This window comes from Hyla sarda, chromosome 1 (genome assembly GCF_029499605.1).
Source record: "Hyla sarda isolate aHylSar1 chromosome 1, aHylSar1.hap1, whole genome shotgun sequence".
NCBI lineage: Eukaryota > Metazoa > Chordata > Amphibia > Anura > Hylidae > Hyla > Hyla sarda.
Window position 1 is genome coordinate 600,468,535 of NC_079189.1, and position 17,607 is coordinate 600,486,141.

The 17,607-nt window shown below is 42.0% G+C and overlaps 1 protein-coding gene across 1 annotated transcript in view; it reads right to left on the reverse strand.

Annotated features, from left to right (window-relative positions):
* Positions 1-10,684: 10,684 nt before the first annotated feature.
* Positions 10,685-17,607, reverse strand: part of LOC130291630 (serine/threonine-protein kinase SBK1-like) — a 31,845-nt gene continuing 24,922 nt past the window's right edge. Inside the window, exons 2-5 of the mRNA XM_056540645.1 lie at positions 12,579-12,702; positions 12,086-12,254; positions 11,572-11,774; positions 10,685-11,467 (exon numbers count right to left, since the gene is read on the reverse strand). Of these exons, the coding sequence (XP_056396620.1) occupies positions 10,685-11,467; positions 11,572-11,774; positions 12,086-12,248 (1,149 nt within the window). The 5' untranslated portion in view covers positions 12,249-12,254; positions 12,579-12,702. The remainder of the gene's footprint in view (positions 11,468-11,571; positions 11,775-12,085; positions 12,255-12,578; positions 12,703-17,607) is intronic.

Sequence of the window (17,607 nt, forward strand, 5' to 3'; positions counted from 1 at the left end):
TGTATTAATTTTTTTTAAGAAAATGTGACAAAAAAGCAGGATTTGTGGTCTTTTTAAATTTTTTATGTTTACGCCATTCACCGTACGGGATCATTAACATTATATTTTGATAGTTCGGACATTTACGCACATGGCGTTACCAAATATGTTTATTTAACAAAAAGTTTACGCTTTTTGGGGGTAAAATGGGAAAAACGGACAATTTTCATTTTTATTGGGGGAGGGGATTTTTCACTTTTTTTTTACTTTTTTATTTTTTACATTTTTCAACTTTTTTTTAACACTTTTTATGTCCCCATAGGGGACTATCTATAGCAATCGTTTGATTGCTAATACTGTGCAGTGCTATGCATAGGACACAGCACTGCTCAGTATTATCGGTGATCTTCTGCTCTGGTCTGCGCGATCGCGGATGTCGGCCATTACCAGCGGGTTCCCGGCTGCTGCTAGCAGCCGGAACCTGCCATGTACGACGCGAGCACCCTTCCGATGCTCGCGGTCATACACAGGACGTAAATGTATGTCCTGGTGCGGGAAGTCCCGCCAAACCAGGACATACATTTTCGTCCGTGGTCATTAAGGGGTTAAAGGATAACTGTAGTGGAACATTTTTATATATGCCCGGGCCTCAAAAATAAACAAAATAAACTCATACATTCCTTCCTACGAGCTCCCGTTGGTCCTGCAGTGCTGACCTCATTCCACTTCCTGGGGACGGGGACGCCGCAGAGCCGTCCACATATCACCGGCCGCCCGATGTCCTGCCCCACCCCGGCCTGTGATAGGCTGAGCCCACTGTCATGTAAGGAGCTCTGGACGGCTTCTTACATGACAGTGGGCTCTGCCTATCACAGGCCAGGGCGGGACATCGCTGTGGTCGGTGATACGCCGACAGCTCTGCGGCGTCCCCGTCCCCAGGAAGTTTAATGAGGTCAGCACTGCCGGACCAATGGGGGCTCGTAGGAAGGTATGTATGAGTTTATTTTGTTTATTTTTGAGGCATGGGCATATATAAAAATATTCCACTACAGTTGTCCTTTAATCTATTTTCTGTACATAACAATGAGCACAATGAAAGTACATGCAAATATACAAGTGATATTACAAGAACACAAAATATAAAGAAAAATAAATAAAATTCAGCCCAATAAGAAGAATGTGAATCTGCAGTAAAATAGAAATGAATCGGCCAGGTTATTCTGGAAACACCCGCATAGCAATGAGGCCGCCCATTAGAGAAGAGCGAACTTTTCAAAAATTCGGTTCGGACGATTCGCCGAATTTTCCCGAAAAGCTTGTTTCGATCCGAATTTATTTGCGGCGAATCGATGTTAAAAAAGGCTATTTCTAGCCTACATACAGCCTCTATAGGGGTATAGAAAACTTTGCTGTGTCCTAAAACGCTGGGTGTGCTGGGGTAGTGAAATAATACTGTTATTCAGAATAGCATGCAGATTACCGGCATCGCTCTTAGAATCACTGCCGCACAGCAGCACAATGACAGAGCCTGGTGGTGGCATCAGTGTCAGGAGACCATATAGTGACTGAATGACATAGCGTGGACATGTTAGCAGCAAGAGGAGACCATTTAGTGGCTGAATGGCACAGCTTGGAGTTGGCTGATGCACTAGTACACTACACACCAGGGCTTCACAATCCCCCCCCCCCCCCCAAAAAAAAACAACACAATATATGAAAATTTTTAACAAAGATTTCTCATTGGTAGCACCCGCTATCCAAAAATTTGAAATTTCCAGAACCAGGCCCCACCCCTGTGGCATCAGTAACCCATATATTGCCTGCATGACACAGCTTGAAGTTGGCTGATGCAAGAGTACACACCAGGGCTTCACAATCCCACCCCCCCCCCCCAAAAAAAAAAAAATCAACACAATGTATTAAATTTTTGACAAAGATTTCTCATTGGTAGCACCCGCTATCCAAAAATGTGAAATTTCCAGACCGAGGCCCCACCTCTGCGGCATCAGGAACCCATATATTGCCTGAAGGACACAGCCTGGAGTTGGCTGATGCACCAGTATACACCCGGGCTTCACAATCCCCTCCAAAAAACAACATTTTAGAATTTTTTTTTAAAGAAATACCTTTGTGTAAGAACAAGCGCATATCCAACAGTTCACAAGACTCTATAATGCAGGACGGTGGACCACCCAAAGACATTCTTCTCAAAAATAATAAACCACACATATTGAATTAGTTTTTGTAACACTGTGTGTAAGCGCATCTGTCTCCAAAAGATCAGATCACCAAAGGACTTTTTTCGCCCAAAATGATGAAGCAGAGTTAATCCCTGTCCGTATTTTTTATTTTTTTTATTTTCATTAAAAAACCACACGCAACAAGCGTTCCGTTGTGTAATGATAAGCATTCTGGAAAATTCAATTTTATTACTGATAAAATTATCAGTAAATAAAAAAAAAAAAAAACACTACCCAAGAGTGTTTTAATTACCCCATACATTGCACCAGGAGCAGTCAAGAGTAGGCCTCGGCAGTACCCAAGAGGCTTTAATAACCCCCTACCTTTACACGATCAATTGCGAGATCGAGCAATACCAGGTGTGTTATGCCCTCTGATTTCCGGGGCCGCAGGCGCGCTCCACTGAACGGATTAGCGTGTCTCTATCTTTCATCGACCGGTGCTGGTAACCCGCTAACTCCCGGAAAGGTAAGCTGCCACGAAGCAGGTGGTCTCCCCCGGGCACGTTTGGCTCCAGAATTTCCACTACTGCCACACCATGCTGACTGCCAACCGCGCTACCGCCTTGCTGACTCAAGGGCAATCTGCAACTCTCTTCTCCCGATGATGAACCCCCTTCTCCTGAGATCGAGCAATAACAGGTGTGTTGTGCACTCAGATGTCCGGGGCCGCAGACGCGCTCCACTGAACGGATTAGGGTGTGTCCATCTTTTTTTGTAGCACCCGCAATCCAAAAATGTTATATTCCCAGACCCAGGCCCCACCTCTGCGGCATCAGGAACCCATTTATTGCCTGAAGGACACAGCCTGGAGTTGACTGATGCACCAGTACACACAGGGCTTCACAATCTGCCCCAAAATCAACAAAATTGTATAAAATTTTTTTTTATTTACAACTTTATGTAAGCACAAGCGCATATCCAACATTTCAGAAGACTCTATGAGGCAGGACGGTGGACCACCCAAAGACTTTCTTCTCAAAAATAATGAACCACACAATTGTTGAATAAAAAAATCAAAATTTGAAATTCCTAGACCCAGGCCCCACCTCAGCTGCATCAGTAACCCATAGATTGCCTGAAAGACACAGCCTGGAGTTGGCTGATGCACGAGTACACACCCGGGCTTCACAATCCACCCCAAAAAAACGCAATTTTTTTTTAAATTGTCTGACAAAATACCTTTTTGTTAAAACAAGCGCATATACAGCAGTTCAGAAGACTCTATAATGCAGGACGGTGGACCACCCAAAGACATTCTTCTATAATATAATAAACCACACAATATGTTCAATTTTTTTAAATAATTGAAATTCCAAGACCAAGGCCCCACCTCTGCTGCATCAGTAACCCATATATTGCCTAACGGACACAGACTGGAGTTGACTGATGCACGAGTACACACTACACACCAGTCACCCGGGCTTCACAATCCACCCCCAAAAAAACGCAAATTTTTATCGAAATTGTCGGACAAAATACCTTTTTTTTTTTAAAACAAGCGCATATACAGCAGTTCAGAAGACCCTATAATGCAGGATGGTGGACCACCCGAAGACATTTTTCTCAAAAGTAATAAACCACACAATGTTTGAAATTTGGTTAAAAAAATTATTACATGTGTGTAAGTGCATCTGTCTCCAAAAAATCAGATGGCAAAAGGATTCTATTCGCCAAAAATGATTAAGCAGAGTTAATCCCTCTCCATCTATTTATTTATTTTTTTCATTAAAAAATCACACGCAACAAGCGTTCCATTGTGTAACGGTTAGCATTCTGCAAAATTCAATTTTATTACTGATAAAATTACCAGTAAATTTAACAATAACACTACCCAAGAGTGTTTAATTACCCCATACATTGCACCAGGAGCAGTCAGGAGTAGGCCTCAGCAGTACCCGAGGCTTTAATAACCCCTTACCTTGCCCGATCAATTGCGAGATCGAGCAATAACAGGTGTGTTATGGCCTCAGATGTCCTGGGCCGCACTAGCGCTCCACTGAACGGATTAGCGTTTCTCTATCTTTCAAGGACAGGTGCGTGTTGCACGCTGAAACCAGTTCGTGATAGGGATCTGTGATTGCAATTATTTAATCTTAAAACGAGGAATTACCAGTAAGTGAGGGTCATAAGCAGGTGTTTATTAAGTCCCTGCCCTTTGTACACACTGCCCGTCGCTATAAGCGATTGGATTAGTTAGTGAGTTGGTTAGTGAGGTCCTCGGATCGGCCCAGGCGGGGTAGGAGAAGGCCCTGGCAGAGCGCCGAGGATTTAACGATCATTGTTGAAATTTGCATTAAGCATGTATTTAGCTACTGCTAAACATCAAAAAAATGTAAGGCCCAAGGCCAGAGGCACCAGGGAGGCAAGTAGTTCCTGAAAGACACAGAATGAGTCTGGAGCATGCATTTGCAGTACCCAAGAGGTTTTCATAACCCCTTACATTTAAAGATCAATGTTGACATTTGCATTAAACATGTATTTAGCTACTGCTAAACTTAAAAAAATTATAGGCCCAAGGCCTGAGGCACCAGGGAGGCAAGTAGTTTGTGAAAGACACAGAATGAGTCTGGAGCAGTCATTCGCAGTACCCAAGAGGGTTTCATAACCCCTTACATTTAAAGACCAATGTTGACATTTGCATTAAGCATGTATTTAGCTACTGCTAAACTTCAAAAAATTATAGGTCCAAGGCCAGACGCTTCAGTTTTCCCCAAATTAGGACCATAGTTGTCCCCCAGATTAGGCAGCATAGATGTTCCCCAGAGGAGGCAGCATAGATGTCCCCCAGATTAGGAGCATACTTGTCCCCCAGATTAGGCAGCATAGATGTCACCCAGATTAAGAGCATAGTTGTCCCCCAGATTAGGAGCATAGTTGTCCCCCAGAGTAGGCAGCATAGATGTCAACCAGATTAGGCAGCATAGATGTCCCCCAGATTAGGAGCATACTTGTCCCCCAGATTAGGCAGCATAGTTGTCCCCCAATCAGCGCGGGCCGGTCAGAGCCAATCAAAAGGCCGTATGTGTCAAACGGGCCATACAATCCCCAGGTCTGCCCCAGAGGGTTTCATAACCAACCACAATAGAGAAAATTTTGTTGTAGGAGCATGGTCAATCTACTCAGACCCATCTGTCATTGATGGCTGGAAATCCTGGCTGATCCATACCTGATTCATCTTGACAAACGTCAGTCTCTCCACATTTTTAGTGGACAGACGAGTTCACCTTGGGGTGACTATGGCCCCGGCCGCACTAAACACCCGCTCTGATGGCACACTACTGGCCGGGCAGGACAGCTTTTCCAGGGCAAACTCCGCTAGTTGCGGCCATAAACAGAGTTTGGCTGCCCAGAAGTTCAGCGGATCTTCAACGGTTGTTGGCAGGGTCATGTCGAGGTAAGCGATCCCCTGCTGGTTCAGGTCCTGCTCCATGTCCACCTGCTGCTGATGAGTAGCTTCACTATGCGGCTGAAGGAAGCTACTCATCAGCGACTGTAGACTCAGGCTGCTGCTGATTGAGCCGGTACTGCTCCTGCCACTCCTCCCCTCCCCAGCAGCCATGGCAGTGGAAGGTGAGCGCAGAGGGCCCCCCGAGTCAGACCTGCGAGTGGATGGACCATGTGGCCGATAGGCATCGGCCAACCGACTACGTAGAAGCTCCCTGAAGTAGGTCAGTTTGTCCTCCCTTTCAGTGGTTGTAAAAAAGGCCCCCATTCTGGGCCGGTAGCGAGGGTCTAATAAGGTGGAGATCCAGAAGTCATCGTGCTGACGAATTTTGACAATTCGGGGGTCACTACGCAAGCAACTCAGCATGCATCGTGCCATTTGTGACAGTGACTCGCTGGGACTACCTGCCTCCATCTCCACTGCATACTGCCACGGTGTGTCTGGGTCCTCTGTCTCGCCTCCCTCGTAATAACCTTCCAGCTCCTCTGGCTGCTCCTGCTCCTCCTGTCCTGTCCAATGACCAGAAACACCGGCCATCTCATCCACCGTAAACTGTGCTCCGCTCTGCCCCTCATCATCCTCCTCCAGTTCATCCCCCACAGGACTCGTGTAGCCTTCTGATGTAGGCGCAACATCTCCATTGCTGTGACCAGCCATGTTTTTAATCATTTTTTGGAGTAAATGTAGGAGTGGAATTACTTCATTCATGGCGTAATTCGAGCGACTAACAAAAAAATGTGGCTTCCTCAAAGGGCCTCAGCAAACGGCAGGTGTCACGTATGAGCTGCCCCTCGTTCACATTGAAGTTACACAGGGGAGTACTCCTATCTGCTTGTATCATCAAAAAATCCGTGATGGCTTTTCTTTGTTCGTATAGTCTGTCCAACATATGGAGGGTGGAATTCCAATGTGTGGCAACGTCACAAATGAGACTATGTTGTGGGATACCGTTCTGACGCTGCAGCTCAAGCAAAGTGTGCTTGGCGGTGTACGAGTGGCTGAAGTGCATGCACAGTTTCCTTGCCATTGTCGGGACGTCTTGCAAATGGGGTGAAGACTTGTTGAACTTCTTGACAACCAGATTCAACACGTGTGCCATGCAGGGCAAATGGTTCACACTTCCTTGTCGCAGCGCGGCCACAATGTTCTTCCCATTGTCGGTCACCATGGTTCCCATTTCCAGATTTCATGGAGTAAGCCATACTCTGATTTCTTCCCTAATGAACTTCAGCAGTTCCTCCCCTGTGTCACTCCGTTCGCCAAAGCAAACCACGTGAAGGACGGCTTGACACCACTGTGCCCTACACACGTGGTACGATGAAGGGCCACCGAGATTTGGATGTGCAGTGGAGGCCGAGGACACGGGGGAGGAGGAGGAGGCGCACACTGTAAAAGGACCAACTGCCTGGGAGCGAGAGCGTGGAGGAGGAAGCAATGTGACCTGTCCAAGTTGATGTTGTGGCTGTGCAGGAACAACATTTACCCAGTGGGCCGTAAAAGACGTATTGTCCCTGCCCGTAGTTACAGCTCCACATGTCGGCGCTGCCGTGCACTTTTGAACACACCGACAGGCTCAAGGACTGGCCCACCTTCTCTTGTACAAACTTATGCAGGGCTGGTACTGCCTTCTTCGCAAAGAAATGACTGCTTGGGACTCTCCATCTTGGCTCGACACAAGCCATTAATTCCCTGAAAGCTGCAGAGTCCACCAGTTGGAAAGGGAGGGACTGCAACACCAGCAACTTGGACAGGAGCATATTCAACTTCTGCGCCGTTGGATGAGTGGGCGCATACTGTTGTCTCTTGGACATGGCTTCGCCGATCGATTGTTGGCGGAGTGGCTGACTACGAGCGGAGGAAGCAGGAGCGCAATGCTCCCTTCGGCTGAGGTGGTGGAGCCTTGGCTGGATGACGGAGGGAGTGGATGGCCACTGGGTGATGCGGCAGGCTGGACCACTACCTCGGAGCCACGGTTATCCCAGGCCGCTTTATGGTGGCTAATCATGTGTTGACGCAGGGCCGTGGTGCCGAGATTGGGACCCTGGCCACGCTTCACTTTCTGCCCACAGATTTTGCATGTGACTACGCTAAGGTCCTCCGGATTCTTTATGAAGAACAACCACACCGCAGAGTAGCTGATTTTCCCACCCGCAGTTTGCACTATTTCACTGCTATTGGCACCGTCTCCAGGAACCCCTGTTCCACTACCTTCCAGAATGGTAGCTTGCCGCGAAGCAGGTGGTCACCCCCTGGCACGTTTGGCTCCTGAATTTCCACTACTGCCACCACCACTCTGATTGCCAACCGTGCTACCGCCTTGCTGCCTCATAGACAAAGAGCAAATCTCTTCACCTGATGATGATGAAGCCCCGGCTTCTGCACCCGGCTCCCAATTGCGATCGGCTTCATCATAATCAAAAGATGTGTGCACGTCACTGATGTCCTCCTCCTGTTCCACAACAGTGTCTGCCTCAGGACCCTGAACAATTGAAACACCTTGTCCCACGTCACTCTCCGCATCACTACTTGGCCGCCTTGCGGAGCAAGCGACGCATGTCTCCTCACATTCTTGGCTGCCCATTAGATGCTGACTGTCCTCTATTACATCGTCCTTGCTAAATAGTGGAGCTGAACCCAAAGCATGAGATACTTCTTTGGGAGAGGGAACAGCATAGGACAAAGGCAATGGGATTACAGGGACTGCTCCCGGGCCATGCCAACTGAGGGTTGTGTCTGAGGAACCCACCGACTCTTGACTGGGGTTGTCAGATGTCGCTTGTGATGATGGGTCAAACCAATTGACGAGGAGAGATGGGTCGACGACACGACCGCTGGGTGTTAACGGGAGCTCAGGCCTATTGCTGCGACTCCTGCTGCCACCCGCCCCAAGTCTGCTGCCAACTATGGCTGACGTATGTAGGCCTCTGCCCCTTCTCTGTGCACGTCCTGGCACTTCCCTGCCTGACATACTTAGTGCGTTTATGAGGGTATAGAACAGCAGCAGGCGATAACTTACGGCTGTCCTTTCAAAGTATATAGGCCCTAGACAGAATAACAGTTACTAAATAGTACACTTCTTTGTTGTATGTATGCCCTTTGCAATGATGAGCGCACTGTTAAGCGTATTTATACGCAGAAAAAAAACACTTTTTTTGTTGTGTACACCAGCCAGTGTATACTAATGTGTGGAATAGCACTGAATTTAGCACCGAGACAGAAATACAGGTACTAAATAGTACACTACTTGGTTGTATGCATGCCCTTTGCAATGATGAGCGCACTGTTAAGCGTATTTTTACGCAGGAAAACCTTTTTTTTTCTTTAATACACCGGCAGGTGTATAACGTGTGGTATAACACTGAATTAAGCACAGAGACAGGAAAAAAGGTGGTATTTGGTACACTATTTGCTTCAATTTTGGCCTTTTGCAATGATAAGGGCACTGTTAAGCGTATTTTTACGCAGGAAAACCTTTTTTTTCTTTAATACACAGGCAGGTGTATAACGTGTGGTATAACACTTAAGCACAGAGACAGAAAAAAAGGTAGTATATGGTACGCTATTTGCTTGTATGTAGGCCCTTTGCAATGATAATGCCACTGAAAAGGCGTATTTGTACTCAAAGACATTTTTTTTTTCCTAATACACCGGCAGGTGTATAACGTGTGGTAGAACACTGAATTTAGCACAGAGACAGAGTAACAGGTGAAAAATGGTAAAAAGGCACTAAAGTCCACACTAATATGACTGAACAGCAGCAGGACCCAACAGTGCAGCACAACCCAAAAAAATTATCCAGGGATTAAACCCTAAATTGCACTCTGTCACACAATTCTGAGCAGCAAAAAAAAAACTCAATAGAGCTGAAAAATGAGGAGATAAGATGCTTCAGAAAGTTCAGGCAGCTTGGAGATCTGTATGAGGCAGCTGACAGCTATCTGCCCCTCTCTGCTGCAATGCTCAATAACGTGAATAGGAGGTTTAGCAATCAATGATCCTTCTCAGTGTAACAGCAAAGCACTCTGCACTCCTGCCTTTCTCTAATGCTGATGTGACTAGCAGTTGCAGTGTAACGCTGTGGTATGAGCTATTCACACACACACAGTCCCGTCCTCTCCATCTGAGTGCATAGATGAAATGAAGAGAGGCAAGATGGCCACCGATTATATAGGGGCTGTGACATCACAGGGGTCAGTGAACACTGATAGGCTGCATCTCACATGTGGTTCAGGGTCAGCCCGCCTACCTTCATTCCCGCCCTCCCATAATCCCCTGCCCCATGTACTCACATGTGGATCCGCCATCTTAGCTCTACAATAGCCTGGAACGCTGTAAAATGGAGTTTAATGAAGCGATTCGTGCGATAGAATCGCGGTGATATTCGTATTCGTTGCGAATCGAATTTTTCATGAAATTCGTAACGAATTTGGGTTCGTCAAGTTCGATTCGCTCATCTCTAATTACAACAACCAATTCAAACTCTAAGACTCCTTTTTACACCAATACATGACTTCCTGATACGAGTGCTATCATTATCCACTATGTACAAGTTGACCGGCGCTCATTATTGGGAGTGTTGGGACATATGAACAATGGCTTTGGGTGACCCTTTACTCCAATTATTACTAGAAACACATTGCCTGTTTACACCTGGAGATTTGATGCTGACAAATGATAACTTACATGGCTGCATGTTCTATGGGATCAGCCAGAACACAACTGTTCACTTATTTGTCAACTGATTTTTTTCTTTTTTACATGAGGCAATAATGGTTCCAATTGTCCGACAAGCACACCGTGTAAGCCTTAAATCTCCATTACACTCCATTGCTTAATGATCTTCTCCCCAAACTGATCCACAGCCTGCTCTTATCTTGGACAGTCTGTACATCAAAGAGGAAGAGGATTAACCCCTTTTTTCTTTAACTCTTATGCCAATGAAATAACCTTCTTACCCGATTCATGGAATTGGAGCCAGTTCCTGCTTCCATGAAGAACATGGCTAAATGGTTTCTTTTCATCCAATTTCCACCTCTGCTCCGACATAGACTGAGATCTCATCATCCATAAACACTGCTGGATACTGGATGTTGTCTTTCCAATGATCTGGATGCTCCTCGCCATGAGACCTGTCAGAGATCAAATAGTAAGACCTACTACTTAATATTGATGTAGTGGAAACACTACTGTGGGACACATTTGTTGTTCCAGACTCCTCAGATGAATTTACTTCCGTAGCATCTACTGGATCAGATGTCCCAGAAAATTCTTCTTTCCAGCATTCATACAGGAACATAAATACTTCAGTACATTTACTCCGTCTATTACAGTCTATGGCTAAAAGACCGCTGAACAATGTCAGTGCCTCAGGTGAAAGTCTACCCCATGGAGACGGAGGCTCCATATTCCCAAAATTATTCTGCCACTCAACAAAATTACAAAATTCTTGGTCTGATGGATCTGCTGATTGCCATGGAGATTCCCCTGTCAGCATGCAGTAAAGTACAACACCAAAGGACCAAACATCCAGAGAGGAGTCTATAACCAAAGTGTCCTGGTCGATAAGTTGCCTCATCTCCGGCGCCATAAATAATCTAGTGCCAGACTTTGAGTTGGTTATTGTTCCCTTCATCTGTGAAAGACCAAAGTCTGTAATTTTGATGAGGTGGCAGTCCTTATGGAACACCAGGATGTTCTCAGGCTTGATGTCCATATGAACCAGCCCCTTACTCTCTATGAATTCCAGGGCACTGGAGATCTGCGCCGCACATCTCTTCACCATGTATTCTGGGAGTCCATCCTGAAATAGAGAAATAAATTAAGTCAACACAATGGAAATATTAAACCAGGAAGGGAGGATATTGGGAATGTAGGGCTCAAGGTAATTTAGGGATTTCTACTTACATGAGGTGGAATCAGGGAGAAGAGATCTCCATATGTCGCCAGCTCCTGGGTGTAGGCAAAATAGTCATTGGTCTTAAAGGCGGTTCCATATATACCAATAATATTGGGATGGGATGACAAGAAGAATGATGTACTGAACTCCATAAGGAAAGAATATTTAGTTGTCTTCTTCCTATGAAGGAGCTTTACTGCCATTGTTTGATCTGTTAATGAAAAATAACAATGAATTTTACATATATCACATATAGGGCTTTACAATATTGTCTCAGTGGACATAAGGGAATTGTAAAACTATTCTCTAGCTCCTTCTGTCTTCAATAATTCTATTATACCATAAGAAAAGTAACTTATGTCATATGAACTATTCTTAAAAATGTGACCTAATTTCTACCACTTTAACAGGATTTAGGATTCTGAACATTTCATTCACTATTTCTGAATCTTTCTATTGTATCTAAATCATGGAGACTGTGTTCTGACATATCTATAATGATGGATCATTGACCACACTGACCTGTTTTCTTCTCCTTCACCATGAGCACAGAACCGTATCCACCATGTCCAAGCTCCTGGATGACTTGGTAGTTCTCCTCTAGATCTATGTTCTGTAGACCAAGGGAAGCGATGGAGACAAGTCCCTCCAGGATGAGCTGCACGTCCTGTTTGTTGGAGGCCATTGTGCACTGTACAAAGTAGGGACAAAATAAAAAAAAATGTATATATATATATATATATATATATATATATATATATATATATATATATATATATATATGTGTGTGTGTATAAAAATAGTAAAAATTACATCTGTATATAAATATGAGAATGTACAAGTTTAAAAAACAATTATTTTATATAATTAGAACACATTAAGCATAATATATATATATATATATATATATATATATATATATATATATATATATATATACATATAATGTATATGGCAGCTGTAGGGAAGGAAGAAAAGAATAAAAATTAAGACAAAACAGCATTTTAGAAATTACCTTGTAGAAATGAATCTTGAGTTAGAAACGGCTGAAAAATCCTTCACCAAAACCAACGTTTCAGGGAGGTAGAAGTCGTCTCCGGAAGCAGAGGAAGTGACTGACCAGAGGAGGTGGGGGACGGCTTTATATGGGAGAGGGAAAGAAAGAACAAGGGTCAATGAGCTCCCTGATTGGCTTAGAGTTGATGGACAAGTTTTATGTGTATTGAGTGAATTTACATTTCAATGGCATTCTACAGACTAAAGACCAAGGGGGTGTAAAGTGTGGGGACTGAGTCCTAGACATATCCTACTCTCTGTATACTTAAAAAATAGGGGGCTTTATATGGGCCCTATCCCCCCATAAAAGCTAATCCTGTTTTTATAAAGGGGCCCTCAGTTGTCTGTGTCCTTCTCTGTACAGGATGTTATGATCTCCAGTAAAGGGCCAAGAGACCCTGAGGGCCCCTGATAATACACTGGACACCAAGGTCTTATAAAATTCCATCTCTGCATTTCTTGGATAACTGCCACTGCAGTTTCTGTTCCAAAGCCAGAAGTGTATTCAAAAGCAATAAGGTATATAAAGGAAGGACTTCTCCTTCCCCATGGATCCACTTCTGGCTTTGGTTCTAAAACTGCAGTTTCAGTTTTGCAAAAAGCGCTAGCAAAAAACCTGTTGTGGAAACCTAGCCTAATGGAAACACCAGCAAGACTTACACTCTATATTCCCTTCTCCTTTCTCTCCATACAAAAAGCCTATCCTATGGCTGCCCCCTTGTTCTGTATATAATTGATGTAGTGACCTGATCTATATGTGGATATATTGATTGTATTTTGCCATCAGTCAGTATATGGGGAGGGAAGGATACAGCACAGTGAATGGATGTATAAGGAATATATTATTAGGTTAGGTTCATGTTCAGCTGCACAGATTGAGTCACTGTCTCTTCTTAATACAGGGAAATGTTCTCAAAATTGTAGAAATATTTTCTATTTTATTTGTCACGTAAAAAAAATTGAACCCTTTTTGTGACTGGATAGTGAGACATTGATAGAATTATTTATAATAGAAACTTCTTAATTGTGTCTTTAGGTGAGATTCAGACCCTTGTGAGGAATGATCCTTTCCTGGTCTGGTCTTTCTCCAGTATCGGTCTATAGTCAGTGGAACCTCTTGTCATGTTATTAGATGATGGGTGCAGACAACAGGGGGATTTACATTGGGTGTTATGCTGGGGATACAAGATATGAAGATGGTAGCATGCAGTTATTGGCTATGTGGGTATCTCTAGAATAATATGGCCGATTAATTTCTATTTTACTACAGATTTCACATTTTTCTTATTAGACTTATTGGGATACAAAAAAAAAATATGTTTTGTGTCCTAGAAATATCACTTATTTCAGTACAAGAACTAATATTTTGCTCAATCTCCTGGGATGGCCATGGGGGTGACATTTACCCCAAGTTATTACCCAGCCTAATGTTTTTTGGTATTTTTATGTATATCCATCAATGTTGTTGAATATACAGAAAATATACTGTGTTTTTCATATGTTATAGTATTATTATAAAGAATTATTTGTGGTAGAAGGAAATTTAAAGTGAATAGCAATGGGAATACATGGAAAAGTGTTTAAATGTTAAAGGGGTTATCCAGGAAAAAAAAAATTTTTATCAACTGGCTCCAGAAAGTTAAACAGATTTGTAAATTACTTCTATTAAAAATCTGTTCTACTCTGTGCAGTTCCCGAGACAAGCAGAGATGTCAGCAGAGAGCATTGTTGCCAGACAGAAAAGAACAACTCAACTTCAGCAGCTGATAATTATTGGAAGGATTAAGATTTTTTTTAATAGAAGTAATTTACAAATCTCTTTAACTTTCTGGAGCCAGGTGATATAAAAAAAAGTTTTTTCCTGGAATACCCCTTTAAATGTCTCATAAAGCTACTATAATTCCAACCTTGTGTGTACTAAGAGATACTTTTATATAGACTTTTATTGCGCAAATGTTATGGATATGAATATGACATACATTTTATTTGCTATATTTGTGTTTTCATGCCCATAAGCTTCACAGAGTTAAATGCCACCTTTTAAACACAGGAAGAGTTCATTTCAATGTAACATCCTGTCTTTTGTTATAGACCTGCCTGACTGCTTCTAGGAGGTGTTTTTTGGATAGGGAATAACCTGGAGGGTGTAGAATCTGGGAGGGGCTTCTTTTAGATAAAAGACTTTTCTGATCATTGTTAGGGGTCTTTTTCCTTTTCAACCTATGGCAGTGGCTGGAACATTTTCCAAGATGTAGGCCTCAAGCTTACAGGGCCTCATGGGTCAACAAAGGCCAATCCATCAGCCAGAACAGCTGAAACTTCCATCTACATTTTTCATCTAAGATCCTGGGATGCTAAGTATAAAACTGTATAATTTCTGTGAATATTATATTTGTCTAGATGAAATCACTTGGATAGCCTTGATCTGCCTTTATGGCCATCATGTGATATGTACTTAGTACTGCATCGATAATTGTCTAGTTAGTAGTACTGCATAGATAATTGTCTAGTTAGTATTACAGGTGTTTATCTAGAATATGTTTATTATATTATTAAACATTAACATCTTTTGCTGCATTCTGAGTGATTGTCAATATTGTTTGTTAACTGTTAGGATATGACTGACAGAATTCCTCATATTAATAGGTCGGCTTTGGGTTCTTATGAATACATTCTGCTTAAAGTGTCTAATTTACCTGGGCTTTGTAAGATTGTATTCACTGACCACATGGTTTGGTGGGACATTTTGGGTCTACACTCACCAGGCGGTTGGCAGACATTTTGTTAATCCCTGAGGCACATGGCTTACCCCAAGCCACGAACCACAACAACATATTATTAGAAAAATTTATGGAAGTGATTCCTATTTTTTGTATATATTTTGCTATTTATCTTACACTATATGAACAAATTTGGAGTTAGTTTTATGATGCCACAAGGTGAAAAAACTAATTTATCCTGTAGTAAGAAAGGAAAACATTTCAGCATTTCCTTCTACTGACATCCTCCCATTAGTGGCACAATGGTGGATCCTCTGGGGTTGGACAGGATGGGGATCACAGGAGATAAGGGCAGAAATTTCTCTCCTTAGTTTCATCTCATTAACATGATAACTCCCCGTTTGATTTGGGCCCAAATCACCATGATCCTTAGTTGTGTCGATAGGCCAAAAAAAGTAAAGAAAGTGGAAAAGTGAGTGATGGGATGACACATATTCTAGAAAGCTTAAGATACACTGAAGAAGGTGACTGTAATTTCAATTTATATATAAAATAGAATTCTTCTTTTTTTCCTTACATCGGGTTCACACTTTTGTTTTAGAAGTTGTTGAGAAATTCAGAAATTCAGAATTTCCTGTACTGTTTGTGGGCGTGCCAAAAATTACCACCTGAATAAATGACATAGTTTTCATTGTGAGGCTAATGTCAGGGTGTGATCTGTGTTGTTTTGTAGACAATCACATTGATTTGTAAATTAGATAAAATATAAACCCGGTGCAGTCACATTTACAAACCCTAGCTTTTAAATCCTTATATGTTTAAAACTGTTTTTTATTTATTAAAAAAAATGATTTCATAGAGAAATTAGAAATGAGAAAATAGAATTTTATTAAGGAAAAAATACATCTCATGTACACTCACAAAATAATTGGAATATACTTTGCCATGTTTATTTATTGGAATTGTAGCATTTTTTTTAAGTTTCTAATTCTTAATTATTAGCCATTTATATGTTGTTTAATGTCTATATTAATACATACAATTATACACAGTTGTCTGGTTGTCTATAATGGTCACTATAATGTCTTATCCTTTAAGTCAATACATGGTTATGAAACTTTATACTCTTATTTATGGTCTGTGCACAGTTTGTTTTCTAAGATGGTTCTGTGGAGCAGCTTCTGACTTAGCTTGTAGGAGCCGGTCATTCAGGTTTTGCACAGTGACTGTCAAAAGCAAATTATTATTTTAAGTTATTTTAATTTGAAAAGGTAGTAAAACATAGTTTTGGAAATTCGTCATATTATTCAATTATCAAATAAGAAACTGTTTATTTACTTTTAGGTTCTTCTACTATAAATAGGACAAAAATATTATTGTAACAAATGTAAAGAAAAAATACTATGTTTTTGCCTATATTATAAGTATTGTTGTTTTTATAACAACATTTATAAACATACAAAAAAAAAAACTAGTAATATAAGGTTGTGTCCTAACATAGGGTAAATGTCAGCCCCATAGCCATCCCATAAGATTTTACAAAATATAGATTCTTATACTAATAAGTGATTTTTATGATATGAAATACAAAGCAAAATAAAATTATATTTTAACTTAATTTACTAAAACGTCTTAACTTTGCTAAATTTAAGACTTCTACTTTTTATAGACTTTGGAGGTTCATAAAATATTATAGATACATCTTACTTTCTTAGAAATAATCTTCTTCATCTAAAGTTCTCCATAACTACAAATGCCATAGAAAACGTTTTATGTTTCCTCACCTTATGTTTCTGATAAGTATCTGCCTATCTACGCATGTCTGAAAACAACATTCATTCAGTGTAGCAGTTTTTTCATACTTGTCAATATTTGTGCAAATGTTTTCAGAAAATGAAAGTTTTACCTACAAAAAAAAACACATAGATCTAAACAAGAGAGTGAAATGTGTAGTAAATTAGAAATGAATCGGAGTGTTTATTCTGGAGAAATCTGCAGAGCAAAGAGGCCATCTTGTCAGTATTATCAACGAGAGATCATAACCCAATTATCAATCATAACTAGGGTGAGCGAATCGAATCTGCCGAATCTGAATTCGTTACAAATTTCAGGAAAAATTTGATTTGCAACGAATGCAAATATCACCGCGAATCGCTTCATTAAACTCAATTTAGTGCGGTCCAGGCTCCAGGGCATCTAAAATGGCGGATCCACATGTGAGGACATGGGGCAAGGGATCCTGTGAAGGCTGGAAAAAGGGTAGGTGGG